At 38.1% G+C, this 18,095-nt stretch overlaps 1 protein-coding gene across 2 annotated transcripts in view; it reads left to right on the forward strand.

Moving 5' to 3' along the window:
• ubr2 (ubiquitin protein ligase E3 component n-recognin 2) overlaps positions 1-18,095 on the forward strand; it is a 141,609-nt gene that overhangs the window by 84,326 nt on the left and 39,188 nt on the right. For both annotated transcript variants that reach the window (XM_041215180.1, XM_041215188.1), the window contains exons 17-27: positions 1,469-1,579; positions 5,984-6,049; positions 6,600-6,722; positions 6,913-6,976; positions 7,310-7,434; positions 8,130-8,182; positions 8,274-8,376; positions 9,386-9,434; positions 10,405-10,559; positions 13,146-13,248; positions 14,016-14,125. In XM_041215180.1, coding sequence (XP_041071114.1) covers positions 1,469-1,579; positions 5,984-6,049; positions 6,600-6,722; positions 6,913-6,976; positions 7,310-7,434; positions 8,130-8,182; positions 8,274-8,376; positions 9,386-9,434; positions 10,405-10,559; positions 13,146-13,248; positions 14,016-14,125 — 1,062 coding nt within the window. The remainder of the gene's footprint in view (positions 1-1,468; positions 1,580-5,983; positions 6,050-6,599; positions 6,723-6,912; positions 6,977-7,309; positions 7,435-8,129; positions 8,183-8,273; positions 8,377-9,385; positions 9,435-10,404; positions 10,560-13,145; positions 13,249-14,015; positions 14,126-18,095) is intronic.

An 18,095-nucleotide genomic window follows, 5' to 3' on the forward strand; every position in this document is an offset into this window, starting at 1 on the left:
CAGCGGGTATGCATTAACTACTCAGAGGCAACCACCCAGGGTCTTAGGGAGTTGTCATGATTCTTTTAGTTCTTATTTTCATATATACATGACAGAATTTTGTCTCTGAATCAGCTACACAAAAATGGCAATGCAAACTCTCAGGGTTGTAATTCTAGTTTGAAATTAATTTAACACAGTTTTGAAATGCATTCTGGCTATTTGGCAACTTGGCAGAGTGTTCCAGGTGTGGTCTCATCAAATCTCCGTACAAATGGAGTAAGACTTGCTTATTCGTGAACTCCAATCCCCTTGCAATAAAGGCCAACATGCCATTTGCTTTCCTAATTGCTTGCTCTACATGCATGATAACTTTTTATGTTCCTTGTATGAGATACACTCAATTTAGATTAAAATCTAAATTAATGCAAATGCACAAACTTATTTGAAAGTCAAAGAATATTATTTATGTTAGTTTAACCCAGGGAAAAGTTTAAACAAGAGTGGGAAGCAATCAGTTTAAAAGGATTAAAAAGATCAAGTTGCAAATGCTGGAAACAGACAGTATGTCCAACAGATCTGAAATTATGCATACATAAGGGAATTCAAAATCAAGTAAGAGAAACAAAGGTAGAGTATGAGAAGAAACTGGAGGTTAATATAAAAGAGAATCCAAAAGCCCTCTACTAATTTTAGGCTGCTAGTGGTTAAGCATAAAACCGTATGACAGCTATTGCAATATGTGTGGGACTCCAGTTAATATTTGAGCTTCGCTGTCCATAATTGGCTATGAACTGCTTGGCACAAAGTTGTAAAATGTATTCCACCTCAATGGAGATGGGAAAAAAAGACTGGGAATTGTACTGTCCTGCAGATATCTTGTCCAATTAACCAGTTTAGCAAAACAATGGAAGCTGGTGAGGGGTAAGTTCTCCGCTCAAATTCTCCCACTTTCCCAGAAGATGCCATGAGTGTAATGACTATTTAGAGCCTCAACAAACATAATGCACGCCTACATGAACGTATGAAGGAATATTGTCTTTTTGTTTTGTCTTGTAATGAGACTTAGTACTAAAATGTAGAAAATATTTACCCACAGTTCTTAAAAATATCCTTGGATTTTCTGCACTAATTGTCTCTGAAAACATGACTAATGTTACAGGTCTCAGTACATGTAATTACATGTACAAATAATTACACACTTACTTGAGGCTATAAAGGGATGTGAATGACACACAAAATTTAGTTTTTTGATGTAAGTTTAGCGCAGTTCCCTCGGACAAGTTCAACACCAAAGCTGATTTTCCTGTATAGACGAAATAAAAAGTAATGAAGTTGGATTCTCTTTTTTCTGCTAATGCCTATTGTAATGCATTTGTTTTACTCTAATCAGCAGAAATGTGTAAAGGCTTATCCTTCAGATGTCATTTAGTACTTGATCATTTATTTCTGCTTCAGTCACTGACCTTTTTTAACCAATTGTCTACAGAGTGAATTGAGCCCACCATTGTTAATAGAGCATCCTCTTCACTGCATGGTGCTGTGTGCCCAAGTCCATGCTGGAATGTGGAGGAGAAATGGATTTTCCTTAGTTAATCAGGTAAGTGTCGATGATACCATGATTTAGATTGTAAAATATTCTATATATGAAACTACCAAACACAATTAGACCATGCAATGACTACTTACATTTTAATTGCACAGTATTTGGCATGTTTCAACTTTTAAACTTAGCTGATATAAATATAGTTGTGCTAAGGCAAATGCACTTGCCATATCAGCCTTTATCGCATAATAGCTACAATTTTTTAAAAAGTGCCTTGGCTGCTTTCCAAGAATAGAGAAGCAGAATATTTTTTAAAAGTCATGAAACTTGTAATGTTGAATGTCAGCAAGACTTGGATGTACCCCACACAAGGAACATAAAAAGTTAGCATGCAGGTAGAGCAAGCAATTAGGAAAGCAAATGGCATGTTGGCCTTTATTGCAAAGCGGTTGGAGTTCACAAATAAGCAAGTCTTGCTCCATTTGTACAGAGATTTAGTGAGACCACACCTGGAACACTGCAATTTTGGTCTCCAAATTTATGAAGGATAGACTTGCATTGGAGGCAGTATAGTGAAGGTTCACTGGATTGACCCCTGGGATAAGAGGGTTGTCCGGTGATGCAAGACTGAGTAAATTGGGTCTATTACCCTCAGGAGTTTAGAAGAATGACAGATGATCTCATTGAAATATTTTGAATTATGAAGGGGCTTGACAGGGTAGATAGATGTTGTTTCCCCTGCTGGTTAATCTAGAACAAGGGGGCACAATTTAAGGATAACGGGCCGATCATTTAGGACTGAGATGAGGAGAAATTTCTTCGCCCAAAGAGTTGTGAATCTTTGTAATTCTCCATTCCAGAGGGTTCTTGGTGCTCCATCATTGAATAGTTTTGAGGCTGAGGTCGACAAATTTTTGGTCTTTCAGAGAATCAGAGGGTTTGGGGAGCAGGTGGGAAAGTGGAGTTGAAGCTCAAGATCAGCCATGATCATATTGAATGACGGAGCAGGCTTCATGGGCTGTATGGTCTTCTGCTTATATTTCTGTTGCGTTCTAGGATAGTTACACCAACAAACTTTCCTTGGATCTCTGAACAAAGAAATGTTTTTACTTGAGAAATAAGACTTGTTACAAAATCTATTCATGTTTAAATGTTGCATAATCTTTTTTAACACTTCAAGATTGGCAAATATGCTGCATCATAGTTGTACTTGATTGTTTTCAATCCTAAACTTATTCTCCCTGCAAATTTTGGAACTAAAAGCACCTCAGTAGCCTATATTGATGCATTATTGCCACAAACTTATGAGGTATAACACTACTGCACATAAATTTGTTTCTGTTGCAGAAATAAAATATCCATTATGAAATATTACTTTGGAAGTTACTTTGATATGGGTGAGACCGCAAAGCTGGCTCAGCATTATTACAGATTAATTAATAATCCTTCCCTGAGCATTGAATAATAATCAGCTGAAAGTTTTTGATCCCGGAACACGGAAGTTGCTGGAAATGCTGGCATTTTATTGCCCATTCCTATAAGACGTAGGAGCAGAAGTAGGCCATTCGGCCCATCGCGTCTGCTCCATCATTTAATGAGATCATGGCTGATCTAATAATCCTCAACCCTGCTTTCCTGCCTTTCCCCCATAACCCTTGATTCCATTACTGATTAAAAATCTGTCTAACTCAGCCTTGAATATATTTAATGACCCAGCCTCTGCGATAAAGAATTCCACACATTGACTGCCCTCTGAAGGAAGAAATTCCTCCTCATCTCTGTTTTAAATGGGCGCCCCCTTACTCTGAGATTATGCCCTCTGGTCCTAGACTGTCCCACAAGGGGGAAACAACCTCTCAGCATCTACCCTGTCAAGCTCCTGAAGAATCTTTTATGCGAATATCTGGATCATATGAGAATATAATTTTTAGTTTTAGAAATTAAAGTTTTAACAGTAGAAAATGGGGCTAGCTGATTGAGAAACTGGTAAAAGCAACCCTGAAGTCAGTGCAATTCAAACAAGCTTGGAGTTTATTACATTTAAAAGGTTGGGGTCATGTTGACTTAAGAGGTTAACAGCTAGAAAGGTGAGTCCATACACAGCAGATGGACTTGTTTAGAAGAAGAACTTGAGACATCATGTTTGCAGTTATCCTAGTAAAGGGAAAGTTTTATGGTTTCCCAGAATTAAGGAAAGCTCGTAACTCCTTGGAAGTCGAGAAATAAAGCCTGACCTACACCTGAAGCAGAGTAAATGCTGGGTCTAATGTCTGTAACACTTGGGAGCTGGTATTCAGCATAAGACCAAATTGAAAATGGGAAAAACAATGGCAAGATTTGTTTGGCTGGACGTTAAAGGAAGAAATCTACTGTAATCCTCAGTAAAAGACAGTTAACCTTGTTGCAGTTTGATTTCTCTTAAGTAATCAGCTTGGTTGCAGTTAGAAACCATTGCGACGGGCTATTGGAAACCAAGGATGTTTTCTGATGTTTTCACCCACTGTGTGGGCGTCGCAGGGAGGCCCATGCTTGAGCTGTGGAATCCAAGGGTGTGAGGTTGGGAAAGAAGTTTGAGGGTCGCTTAGCCAAAAGCTAATTGAAAGACCTTCATGAAATCTTGTACTTTGGCAAATAGCTAGAACACTGAAGAGAAATCAGAGTGAATTCTTGGGAGCTTTTCAGGAAAACTGAATGAACCCAGAAGATTTTTTAAGATAGGGAAACTCTTGGGAGGAATTAAAAAGTAGAACTGAGCTCATAAGTCTTTATAAGCTATGTTATTAAGTTAATGGTGCTTAATTTGTTTAATTCTTTATGATATGCAGTAACATTTCATTTTGTTAAAAAACGTGAAATCTTGTGCTGTTTTATCAGTTAATTGCTGGGTATTCTGATTTTTCCTTGAAACATTAATGGCCCCTAAGAGGATGGCAATAATGTTTTTTATCACTGAGCATACAAATACTTTATTTCTAAGAGGCTAAGTTTTCCAGCTGGTGATGTAATTTTGTGTGCAACCATGACTTACTGGACAGATGAGGGCTGATCAGTTTCTTTGCGTGTTGTAAATTCACATTTTTGGCATCACTAATTTATTCACTTCAATTCATTGCAAAATTTGGTTCAGATAAGAGAAGATTATCAGCACGAGAGCTTCTTGGAAACCTCATTATTTTTGAATGTCCCTTTCAAGAAATAAGTAGTAAGGTACCAAATTATGAAATGAGATGCGATTCTTACGGTAACCTTTCTCCTGTGGCATAGAAACAATAATTGTCCTTGAAATAGAACCATAGAACTGTTATGGTGCAGAAAGAGGCCATTCAGCCCATCATGTCTGTGCTGGCCAAAAAGAGAATAAAGAAACTAGCTGCTCATTTTAATCTCACTTTCCAGCACCTGGTGCATAGCCTTGCAGATTACAGCACTTCAGATGCAGAAATGAGTTGAGCGTTTCAGCCTCAACCACTAACTTAGGCAGTGAATTCCAGATACCTACCACCCTCTGGGTGAAAAAGGTTTTCTTCATGTCCCCTCTAATCCTTCTACAAATCATCTTAAATCTATGCCCCCTGGTAATTGCCCCCTCAGGCAGGGGAAACAAGCCTTTCCTGTCTAGCCTATCTAGGCTCCTCATAACTTTGTATACTTCAATTAGGTCACCCCTTAACCTCCCCTGTTCTAAGGAAAAAGCCCTAGCCTATCCAATCTTTCCTCAATCTTTCAAGCCCTGGCAACATTCTTGTAAATCTCCTCTGCACTCTTCAGAGCATTTATTTCCTTCCTGTAATGTGGCGACCAGAACTGTACACAAAATTCCAGCTGTGGCCTAACCAGCGTTTTATACAGTTCCATCATTACACCCCTGCTTTTGTATTGAATACCTCACCCAATAAAGGAAAGAATTCCATATGCTTTCTTGACCACCTTGTCCACCTGTCCAGCCACCTTCAAGGACTTGTGGACATGCACTCCAAGCTCTCTCACTTCCTCAGCCCCTCTTAGCTTCCCGTTTATTGAGCATTCCCTTGCTTTGTTTGCCCTCCCCAAATGCATTACCTCACATTTTTCCAGATTGAATTCCATTTGCCACTTCTCTACCCACTCAAGCAAAACATTGACCTCTTTCTAGAGTTGACAGCTATCCTCTTCACTATCTTCTACACAGCCAACTTTTGTGTCTTCTGCAAATTTCCCAATCATGCTGCCCACATTTAAGTCTAAATCATTAATATATGCAACAAACAATCAACACTGAATATGACAACGGTGACTGACTTCTACAATGCAATGAAAGATTTTGATTACTTTATAGATATGAACATGAAAAAGAAATTATGTATTTCCTAAATAAAGACCCAAATCTGTTTGATTTTAGTGCAGATATGGAAATGTTGCCTTAGCCGTCAAACCAGAAAACCGTCAAATGTTTTATTTTTTCTTTGCTGTCTCCTCCAGATCTATTATTACCACAATGTGAAATGCAGAGTTGAAATGTATGATAAAGACTTAATAATGCTCCAGGTAAGAAACTTCATCCTAGCTAAAATATACACAAAGATGGAAGGATTGAAGTTTCAAACAGTTATGCTTTGAGATTAAATGTTTGATTTTTGTATAGTTGCTTGGAAAGAATTTAGGTTTCCTTTGTAGCTTGAAATGGAATGTACTTGTTTTAAATGTAATTCATGACTTTGTAGTTGGTGGCACTAATTTTTTGAATTACTGGGATGGTTTGTACCAACTAGCAATGTTAAACCACTGGTGGCCAAATAATCTGATCACGCCTCTACTTCAAATGCAAAGGTAGACCCTGTTTATTGCGCTGCTGCCAGATACATCTTCCCAAACCATTTCTGTGCCTAATATACCTAACCCCGGGCAGCGGTGTCACTTTTTCATCTCCTGTACTAATTTGTTGACCGCAGTCAGAATGCAACATTAGTTCCTATTTATTCTATGGTACTGTTACATATTAATGCATTTGATTTACACTGCACATGGAGTTTGAGAACAATATGAAGGGATGTTATAAAAGTATCAAAAATGCTACGGTGCATTTTGTATTTTTCAGGCGGGAGCTTCAATGATGGATCCAAACCATTTTCTCATGATTATGCTTTGTCGATTCGAGTTGTACCACATATTTAATAGCCCTGACTATGGCAAGCGGTTTAATTCTGAACACACCAACAAGGTGAAGTAGGAAACAGTTGTTTTCCAAATGAATTATGTCATCAATGTATTTCTTTTTGTCTTATATATTTGTTCAAAATGTAAAAGTAGGAATAAGACTGTTTGACTAAGGAATTTGCAATGTTAACAGTGGAAGTTTATAGATGAGGCTATTAATTGTTCTGTATTCCCTATAAACTTTACATCTCCAGGATGTTCTACAACAAAACAATACTCTAATAGAGGAAATGCTTCACCTGATCATGATGGTCGTTGGTAAGACACAGCCTTTTTTAAATCACTGTTGTAAATCTTTTCTCAAATTTGGCATTACTTCTTACTCTGTTCAATCAGCCTGACACTAATGATAGAAGGGATAATCTGAAGATAATCACAGGCCACACCTGCATATCTTCTGTTAGATGAGATTTGTGGAGGTTGAGTAGATTGCTTATATGTTTACTTTGTTAGGGAACAGAATCTGATGTGAAATAGCTAAAAAGGGTTTTGGTGGACAAAAAATTAGTTTAACACCTAGCATTGAAGTATATGTGTTTCTCATTACAATTTTGGCCATTTCAACTTGTATTGTTTTACCTTTGGGCTCAGGAGAGAGATATACTGCTGGAGTGGGTCATGTATCTGCTGAAGATGAACTCAAACGTGAAATTGTTCATCAGCTATGTATAAGACCAATGGCACACAGTGAGCTGGTTAAAGCATTGCCTGAAGATGTGAGTATAATGAGCACAGTGGTAGGTAATATTAAGCATTAATGCAATCTAACATTCTTGTTTCTTTTTGGAATAACATTGAGAAGAGTGAAAAAAGAGTACTATTATCTTGTTGCTTAACAATGGCACAAGCACCATCTCATAAACAACTCTTGTCTTAGGCTTTTGATTTTTTTTTCTACCAATTTTCCTTCCAAAGTCTTCCCATTTGCCTCCTTTACGCTATAGCATAAAATTCTGCATATTCAACTGTAGAGGCAACAGCAAATCAGCAACGTCCAGTTGTTAACTGGTATTCCACAAATAAACATATTTAGCATGGCCATTGTGTATCACTGGGGAATGGGAGCCCAGGTCTGTTGCCCCTGTTCTGATGCTGAAGTCACTGATACCAGGTGTTTCATCCTACCACTATCTTGCCATCATGCCACACCATTTGTTCTATAGGCTATCCATTTAGCATATAGAATCATAGCATTTAGCATAGAAATCTTTCCAAAATATGTAGATAACCAAAGGTAACAGAATTTGAGGCATGGACTTGGCCTATTTTTATGGTACCAAGTGAAGCTTTGCAGATTAAGCTATTAAATATTTAAAACATGTTTGCCTATTACCCTTGTTTTTATTTATTCTCTGATGGAGTGATCAGATCTACAAATGGCACATATCCTGCTGATTCTTTTTCCCCTTAGGAGAACAAAGAGACTGGAATGGAAAAGGTTATTGAATCTGTAGCTTCTTTCAAGTAAGTATGGAACTTAATGTGAAATACTGCATTAGTTGGATAGACCTTACATGTCTGCTAGCATGTTAATTCCTTTATTTTTCTATCACAGGAAACCAGGTTTAACAGGAAGAGGGCTTTATGAACTAAAACCTGAATGCATCAAGGAATTTAATGTTTTCTTCTACCATTATTCTAGGGCTGATCAATCGAAGGTAAGCTATAGTTAAACAAAAATTAAGTTTAGACATAGAGTATGCATGCATCTATACTTGACTATTATGCACTAATTGATGGTATTAAGTTGTGTAAGCTAAGTATTGTCTTAAATGTTGAATCCAAAGCAGGAATATGAAGCTGGGAAAATACAAGAAACACCAAAACCTTTAGTTCTCAGCACAAGATATTCCCTTCTTCTAACTCATGAACCCTGTGCACCTCTCAGACTCGAAGAACGTTATTTTCTGCCATTAACTTAATTAACTTTGTAACTTAATTTTTTATCAAATGTCTCTTTCTCTGAAAATGCAGCATTTTTGGGTATCATCGGTGACAAGATTCAGCTGGTCAGTTATAAACACGCATCTTTTCAGATCTTGGATATCACCGGCTGAAACAGAGTTCTGCTTCTCAAATATCTCAGGAAGTAAAAGGATATAAATCTGCAGTGCCCCCTTTGAAACTGTTTGCTGACATCTCCTGTCAGTTATTTTTGCTGACTATTTATCTAGCGAACTCTGGGGACCAAGAGGAAATAGGCATAAATTTTAAAATGTGTAGTGTCAGAAGAAAAGTTGGCAAGAGTTGCTTAACATAAATAATGTATTTTCCTTTTATGTCCTTGCGCCTTGCTACCCATCCCATCATGATGTGCTTCCTACACTCTTGCCCTTCCAACCCTGTCTAGTTATCCCATCGCTTTCTAAGCTGTGTGACTTGAATAATGAACTTATTGACTTCTTACGTGTGGTGCCACGACAGTTTGATTAAGATTCCTGAATTTGTCCCTCAAAGCTACTCGTGAGATTCCTTATCAAACAAATTCTTGAAATCCATATGCATTACATTTACTGCATTTCTTTTATTCAAGTTTTCAAATTTTCTTTTAAGTTATCAGGACGTATTTTGTGAGGCTTCAAAAAGCTTTTTGAACTATATTCTTTTTTGCTAACCAAAGTAATAACTTAAAATCACTTCATCTTAATGTGTTTTAATTTTATTCAGGCTGAAGAAGCCCAAAGAAAGTTAAGGAAGCAGAATGGAGAAGACACCGGTATGTTAGAGGTTCTTCATTTTTTGTCTCATTTTGAAGCTAATGTTATTTTATTTCATTTCTAATTCAGAGGTCGTCTCCTCTCATATCATTGTCAACTCAGAGGTTAATCTGGCTCCATGAGCCCTTTATTTTTGTTTTTCTTTGGTTGTGCCTTGCTTTAATTCAATACCTTCTATATTGGACAATTCAGAATTGTTAAGATGTCAAATTAGATGCACTACCAGCTTGAGTATTCCACATTCTTTGCAATGGATCCGATTAGAATTAAGAGAGATGTATATTGGCATATTTAGTTTGTTTCAGATTAATTTATCATTTTGCAAGTTATGCAGCTAAACTGCAGTTTGAGTTGCAGGCATAACTTACAGGGCATAACGATCTTCAGTAATGTGTACAGACATTTACTTGCACAGCATTATTATTCACTTCAGTCAAGACAGTGAAGTAATTTTGATAAATGCTTTCTGGCTATGATATTGTCAATTAGAAGGAAAGATAGAGAATAAACTGTTTATCCTACAGTTGTATGAACAGGGATAGTCAATACAACACAGATTTGCTGAATAGTGTCTTCAGACATTGATGTTCCCATGGCTTTGTGCAGTGTTAGGTGTGGTGGCTCAGTTAGATGGTCGTTTTGTTTCTTTGGAAGTCTGGACACAGTTAAAAAAAACACTCCATTCACATTCCTATTTGATTAAAGAAGTAGAGTTTGCTGAGGAATTATTTATGTTCTAAGTCCTTGTGATCCTTTGTTCAGGATTCAGTGGGTGTGTTCCTTCTGTTCAAACTGAGAAACACACTGGCCGCTGATAGCCTCCGATTTAGCCGAGTCAATATGGATGCTGAAATTGTGAATCATGTTCAACGATGGATAATTGAATTTGAATATTTTTATATGTTAAACACAGTAGAAATTTGAGTCATTATGTAGTGATGATATTCATGAAATTATTCTTTGTTTTAGCTCTTCCACCCCCTGTCCTTCCACATTTTTGCCCACTGTTTGCCAGCCTGGTAAACATCCTTCAGTCAGATGTTTATGTGTATATCTTGAGAACAGTGTTGCAGTGGGTTGTGGAACCAAATGGACATGCTTGGACTGAGAGTATGTTACAAAGGGTAAGCTTTGCCAATTTCTTTACATTCTGCAGTCAAACATGTTCACTGTTTAGAAGTTATCTTGTGATCTCTTTAACACAGCTGAAAATAAGCTCTTAGATAGTTTGGCCTTTCTGTTTTGAGGTTACAAAATGGAGGGAAATCATTTGCGTTTTCTACTTCTCCACTTAAATGGTTAGTCTTCCAGCATTAAAACATCAGGTAAAGTGTTGGAGTTGATACAGTTACACAGCTAAAAGAGCTGAACAATGTGATCAGAATAGAGGGAAGAGTCAGGAACTTTTCCAAAAACATAGTCACCATAAAGAAAATTGGCTTTAGAAAGATTTTTATGTTAATTACTTTGTCTTTTGCACTTTCTTCTCATCTGTTGGAGTTTGTTACCCTCTCATCCAAATTGGAAGTCCCTTTTAACCTGCTGCCCCTGATATTTAGCATCGTTGTCATTAAATATAAGAACTATAAGATCATAGGCATCATCTTTTTTTCTTGGCATCTTAACTTTTCAAGGGTGCAGTTGCCTGCCAGTTTGACATTGATGCGAAGTTATTTTCACTTTGTACCATCAGAAAATTATTGAAATTTTTCAGACTTCGATGAATAGAAAAGGCAGGTAAATGGAGTTGAATGAGCCATAATGAAACAAGTTTGAGGGGCTGATTAGCCTGCTTTTGTTCCTGGGTTTCTCCTGATACTTCAGTGTCATGTACATGCTAATATTAATTTAAATTTAGTATGAAAATCCCAGTTTAAGAATATCACTTTATACGTAAGCTGGTGATTCTTTTGTTAGGAATAGGCTGTAAAGGTGGAGTCAGGGCCCAATTTGAATCCAAAGCAAGTTGTGCTGAAATTAGTTGGAGAAGTTGTACTTGGTGTTCCTGTTACCTCTAAAACCTATTTAATGGAGTCCCAGTTTTTGGTGAAGATGTTTGGAGTGTGTCCCATTTCACCCACACAGGCTTAAATTGTGTTTGGAAGTGGGGTTAGCCTGTTTAATACATGGACTGTTGTTGCATGTTCATGTAGTGAGAGTTCTGAGGGACTACGTCTGCAGAACACTGTCAAAGTCAGGTGACATGGTTGATTTCACAGAAAAGAACCAGCCGAATTGGATTGGGGACATAATCTTACAATTCGAACTAGGCCAGCCGAGAGTCAAGTTATATTTTGTGAATGAGAGTGAAGAAATATTTTGCACAAAGTAATGGAAATCTGCAGTGCTGTCTCAAAAAAAAAAGCTGTGGATGGTGAGTTATTGAAATTTTTAAGACTTGGATTCTTAGAAAAGGCAGGTAAATGGAGTTGAGTGAGCCATAATAGAACAAATTTGAGCGACTGGTTAGCCTGCGTCTGTTCCTAATACTTCTGTGTCCCGCTGATAGTACTATAAATTTGCTACGAAAATTCCCATTTAAGAATAACACTTCGTACCTGGTGAATCTTTTGTTAGGAATAGGCTTCTGGGATGTACTTCGATGTCAAGTCACCAGTTGTTTGTATAAAAATAATCTGTAGGATTGTTTGATGTAATGACATTAAGAAAGCTTCATAAGTTTATCTTTGTTTGCTTACCGTTAGATAAATTCACAGATCAGTTCATTCATATGAAATTATATCAATGCCAGCAGCTATAGGCTGTTGGGAGGTGGCCTGAAGCACATTGCTTTCTTCTTTCCTTTTAGATAAGTGTTAGATTTTGCTTGGTGCCTTCTATGAATTCACCACTGAGATTGAGAAACCTGGGAGAGTCATGTGCATGGGACCAATCTTACCAATTTGACAAAGGCAAAATACTGCGGAAATCTGAAACAAAAGCAAAAAATGCTGAAAAACACAGCACGTCTGACAGCATCTGTGGAGAGAAAGATACAGTTAACATTTCGAGTCAGTATGACTCTTCAGAGCTAAAGGGAAGTAGAAATGTGGTGAAGTGTATACTGTTAAGCTGGATAGAAAGCCGGCGATAGGTGGAGGCAAAGGAGAGATTGCGAAAGATGTCATAAACCAAAGGTCAAAGGGTTGTTGCTAAGATAAAGGCAAAATACTGTGGATGCTGGAAACTAGCCTCGTCAATATTTTTTCCTACCACCGTCCCCTCCCCCCACCCCACTCCCACTATGGCCATCTGTCACTTTCCACTGTGCTTAACTGGTTCTGCCATTATCACATTCTGCTTCCCACTCTTTGTCACCATTAGCACCCACTTTAGCCAGTATCACCACTATTGACAACCCTTTGACCTTTTGTTTATGACACCTTTCACAATCTCTCCTTTGCCTCCACCTATCGCTGGCCTTCTATCCAGCTTAACAGCATATATTTCACTGCATTTCTACTTCCCCTTATCCCTGAAGAAGAGTCAAACAGACTCAAGATGTTAACTCTGTCTTTCTGTCCGCAGATGCTGTCAGACCTGCTGAGTTTTTCAACATTTTTTGTTTTTGTTACCAATTTGGCATATTGATCCTTTACGTCTTGGCAGTGAATACTGTTTCCTTCATAAATGTTCAAGTTTGATTATTTTAGTTTATATAGACCTGTGTAAAGATGGGTTTTCATTATATCATCATCCTGTTCATCTAGGTTTTGCACTTGATCGGAATGGCTTTACAAGAAGAGAAACAGCAAATAGAAAGTGCAAGTGCAGACAGTGATTTTACTTTTAACTTCACATCAAAAATTTCACGTATGTATTAGTTTTGTCAAAAATTCTGTAGATTGGTAAATAAAGAAATGCAGAAATGAGACAGGTGTCATTCATTTGCTTTGAGCTGTCGTTCAAGATTTTTTCTCTTCCTACCCCAGATTCTCATCTCTCCACTTCTTGCTTTTGAAAATGAATACAGTTTCTTGTTCAATCTGGCTGCTGAATCAGTATTTGCTTTTGTAAGCTGATCAGTCTTTGGATGTAACTGTTATTCTTTTGCTTCATTTTACATTGCAGCATCTTCAATTAATAATCTGATTTGCTTTTACATGGTATTTCTGTGGATTTGCCTTTATCAATTGAAAAGCTTGGATTAAATTCTTTCCAACTTGTGATCAGAATATATTTTCCTCCTCAGTGTCCATTTCAGTTGGGACCTTAGAAGTCCTGATTTTTTTCCCCCCCACCCCCTTGATCTTTTCTATTTTTATATTGCTTTTCAAGAACATGAGCTACTTGTAATCTGCAAAAGCTAGAAAAGAGTTCATCTAGCCTCGATTTGAGGAATGCTTCTGATTATTATTCTGATAATAAAATTTGCAGATTAATTCTTAGGTGCTGACAAGAAAGAGAGGCCTTAAGTGACAGGCCTCTCTTTCTTGTCAGCACCTAAGAATTAATCTGCAAATTTTATTATCAGAATAATTTAATAATTTTATTAAAATGTACTTCATCAGGTGAAGTTATGCAAATTCTTGTGTTATTTGCATATTGTCATTGTAATTTACATTGGAACCATTTGACAGGTCCTGGCGAGGCTCCAGAAAACACGCCTAGTATTTTGGCAATGCTAGAAACCTTGCAAAATTCTCCCCATTTGGAAGTTTATAAAGACATGATCAAATGGATACTTAAGGTATGTAGCAGTGGTGCTAATCAGTTAAATTTATTTTCTGCAGTTGATCTTATTCAATGTTATTAGAATACAGACTTGCACAGAAGTAGATATGTCTTGGAGGAGTCAGGTTGGGGGAGGCAGTGACACAGTGGTATTGTCACTGGACTAGTAATCCAGAGACCCAGGGTAATGCTCTGGGGACCCGGGTTCAAACCCACCACCCAGTTGGTGGAATTTGAATTTAATAAAAACCTGGAATTAAAAGTCTAGTGGTGACCATGAAACCATTGTCGATTGTCATAAAAACCTATCTGATTCACTAATGTCCTTAAGAGAAAGAAATCTGCTGACCTTACCACGGTCTGGCCAAATGTGACTCCAGACCCACAGCAATGTAAGTGCCCTCTGAAATGGCCTAGCAAGCCACTCAGTTGTATTAAACGGTAAAAAGGTCTATAAGGAATGTCACTGGACAGACCACTTGGCATCGACTTAGGCAACAACATCAAACTCAGCCCTGTCGACTGGGGGCTTGTTCTAGAATTGGGAGAGCTGTCTCACCGACTAGTCAAGCAACAGCCTGACATAGTCATACTCTCAGAATCATACCTTCCAGAGAATGTCCCAGATACCACCAACACCATCCCTGGATATGTCCTGTCTCACTGGCAGAATAGACCAGCGGGGTGGCACATTGGTATACAGTCAGGAGGGTGTTGCCCTGAAAGTTCTCAACATTGATTCCGGTCATTGACCAGAAACTGAACTGGGCAAGCCAAATAAATACTGTGGCTCCAGGAGCAGGCCAGAGAGTAGGAATTCTACGGCGAGAAATTTGCCTCTCAACTCTCCAAAGCCTATCCACCATCTGCAAGACAGAAGTCAGGTGTGTGATGGAAAACTCTCCACTTACCTGGATGAGAAAAGCTCCAGCAACACTCAAGAAGCTCGACATCACCCAGGACAAGGCAGTTCGCTTGATTGGCACCCCATTCACAAATAAAATTAATTCCCTCCGCCACCAACACACAGTGGCAGCAGTGTGTACCATCTACAAGATGCAATGCGGCAACTCACCAAGGCTGCTTAGACATATTCACGACCACTTGAAGGACAAGGGCAGCAGATGAATGGGAACACCAGCACTTGGAAATTCCCCTCCAAGCCATTCACCATCCTGACATGGAAATATATTGCTGTTTCTTCACTGTCACTGGCTCAAAGTCCTGGATCTCCCTCCTGAACAGCACTGTGGATGTACCTGCACTATATGGACTGCAGCACTTCAAGAAGGCAGCTCACTTCCACCTTAATGGCAGTTAGGAATGGACAATAAATGCTGGCCTAGCTAGCTACATCACATCCCATGAATGAATTGTTATGACTCAGTTGGTAAAGGCTGAGTTGTTTAAATCCCAGAGGGAAACCTGAACAACTGTCATAACCTATATTTTCAATCGGTATGTTCGAGATACAGCTCTGAATTCAGGAATAAAACCACCAAGCCTCAAGAGGTTTTTTATATAAAACTAAACATTTATTAGTTTAACAACAAATTAAACACACACACATGCCTACAAATTACCACCATAATAACTTTTAAACAAATCCCCAAATTAACCACTCCCAGGTAAATCTTCAAGGCAGCAATAACCCATAGACTTAAAGCAGACACTAGGCAAAGCACCTTTGACCATACAAATTCAAAATGCGGTTCCTTGCAATTTGGCCCCTTTGCAGACACAGTTGTCGGCTTACAGGCTGGTTAGCGCTTAAGTGCCCCTGACTTATACACACAAACTCCTTTCTGTTTATACCAAATTTCCCCTTTGAATGTAAATTTTCCACTCTATTACTAGGTCTTTTTTAATTTTACCTCTCCTAACAAACCTTTCATTTCACCAATTTTATTAGTGATATAAACACATTACTTGGTGTCTCCCATCTAGGTGCAAGATTTTACCCATTCTTTTGAATGGTTTATTTTAAAAATGCAAATACTTTTAACTTAAGCTTATCTGATTAACATCTCAAAACTACTATATATCAAAGCAGCCAGATAGCTGGCTTTAATCCAATTAAGCCATGCAGACACACACAGACCCTACTACAAGCCCAAATAATTTCCAATAATATTATAGACATTAATATCTCTCCAATACAGAATTAAAAAAAGTAAGCATTGACTCTTATTGACTCGTATTCCTAATATGCAATCACCTCTCTTTCTGCTTCTGTCTCTATCTTTTTGAGTGTGCGTGAAATTGTATTTTCTTTTTCTTTCATTCATTTGTGATTGATAGTGCTGCTGGCAAGGCCAACATTTATTATCTACCCTCAATTGCAACTTGTATTACGTAGTCATAGACTGTAGTTATGTACCTCATCTGCACCAGTAAGAAACTTTAGTCAAGCACAAACTAATGCAAAACTGGCAATGTAATGTTAGAGATGGGTCCAAATCTGACTGGAATGCCATTAAGCCAAGAAATATGAGAAAGTTTGCTGGTGTAGTCTTGCACTGCTTGGGCTTCATACTATGTGAGTATAACACCAGTATATGGGTGTAACATCAGACAAGTATGAAGTTGTATTTCAAGTAAAGCTGCCAGTGGATGAACCAGCGGGCAGTCATGTTTGGTGTTTAGATTCAGTTCAGATTCAGCGCAGAATAATTGCATGAAAGTTTGTTCTGTTTCCTGGCTGGAAGGGTCTGGCACCAAGTGATTTTGTAAAATCTCATTCCAGTTCCTAGTCTGATGGGCCCCAGAATAAACTGTTTCAGGATAGCTGGTGTGAGGAAATTAGAAAAAAAAATGTTACTCTCCTCGGCAAGGTGCATTGTTGGAACAGACTTAAAAATAACTTCAATCTGTTCTGGCTGTGCACTGTTGCTTCACACTTTATCTGGATTGCTTGATGCTTTTGTTGTTTACAGCAGCAATTTTGAGGAAAAACCATCACTTGCAGCTTCCCCTTTTAGTTATGCATGATTCAGATGGACATATACTGCCAGTTCTCCATTGTTGCTACTTGCTACTGCTATGGGGTCACCATCAGCGCAAGGACTGTCACGAAAACTCACCATCACCTTCTCAGAGTAATTGTGGGCTGGGCAATAAATGCAGCTTTTCCCAAACCCTGAGAACAAATGAAAGGAAAACTTGGTATTTTTGATGGGAAGATTTCTATCCTTGAGCACTAAACTCTACCACCTTTGATTAGTGGGTTGTGAAACTTTAGAATTCTCTACCCCGAGGGCTATGAATGCTCTTAAACCCCGGGGAAGGCCTGAGTCTGGCCAGTGAAGTGCCTAATGGGCTTCCCGAAGGGAAGCAATGTGGGGCTCCCGCCAGTTCTCCGGTAGGTGAGTGGGACACTGTAGCAAACATGAAATTCCATTCTTTGTGTAAGGCAGAGTTCAAAGTTTAGAAATATATTAATAGTAAAACTTCTAATTGATTCTTTATATTGATTTTGGCAATTTGCAATTCCTCAGTAGTAGTGATTTCTGTGGCTGTTATATAGACTAAGGAACTTGTGCATTAAATGACGTAAACACCTGCAAATTGTAGTATGTTTCCCACCTAATGTATTCAAAGATGTCTTGCAAACTTTTGGAAAAAGATGCCCTATTTTGTTATGCTATTAGTCCAAGTCTTATCAAGTCCCATATAAAAATGGAATAACTCAGCAGGTCTGGCAGCATCTGTGGAGAGAGAAATGGAATTAATGTTTTGAGTCCAATGTGAGTTCCGAAGAAGAAAAACATTAACAGATGTTGCCAGACCTGCTGTGTTTTTTCCAGCACTTTCTGTTGTTATTTCAGATTTCCAGCATCTGCAATATTTATAAAAATGGAATAGCATTTTTAAAAAAAATGTTTTTGACCCATTGGAAGAGAAAATCTTGATTACTTACATCACCTAATCAGAAAGTAATTATCAAATGTGCCGTACACACTGCTGCTTGCTGATGGTGTGTCAAC

The sequence above is a fragment of the Carcharodon carcharias genome, chromosome 2, assembly GCF_017639515.1.
Source record: "Carcharodon carcharias isolate sCarCar2 chromosome 2, sCarCar2.pri, whole genome shotgun sequence".
In the NCBI taxonomy this organism is placed as follows: Eukaryota; Metazoa; Chordata; class Chondrichthyes; order Lamniformes; family Lamnidae; genus Carcharodon; species Carcharodon carcharias.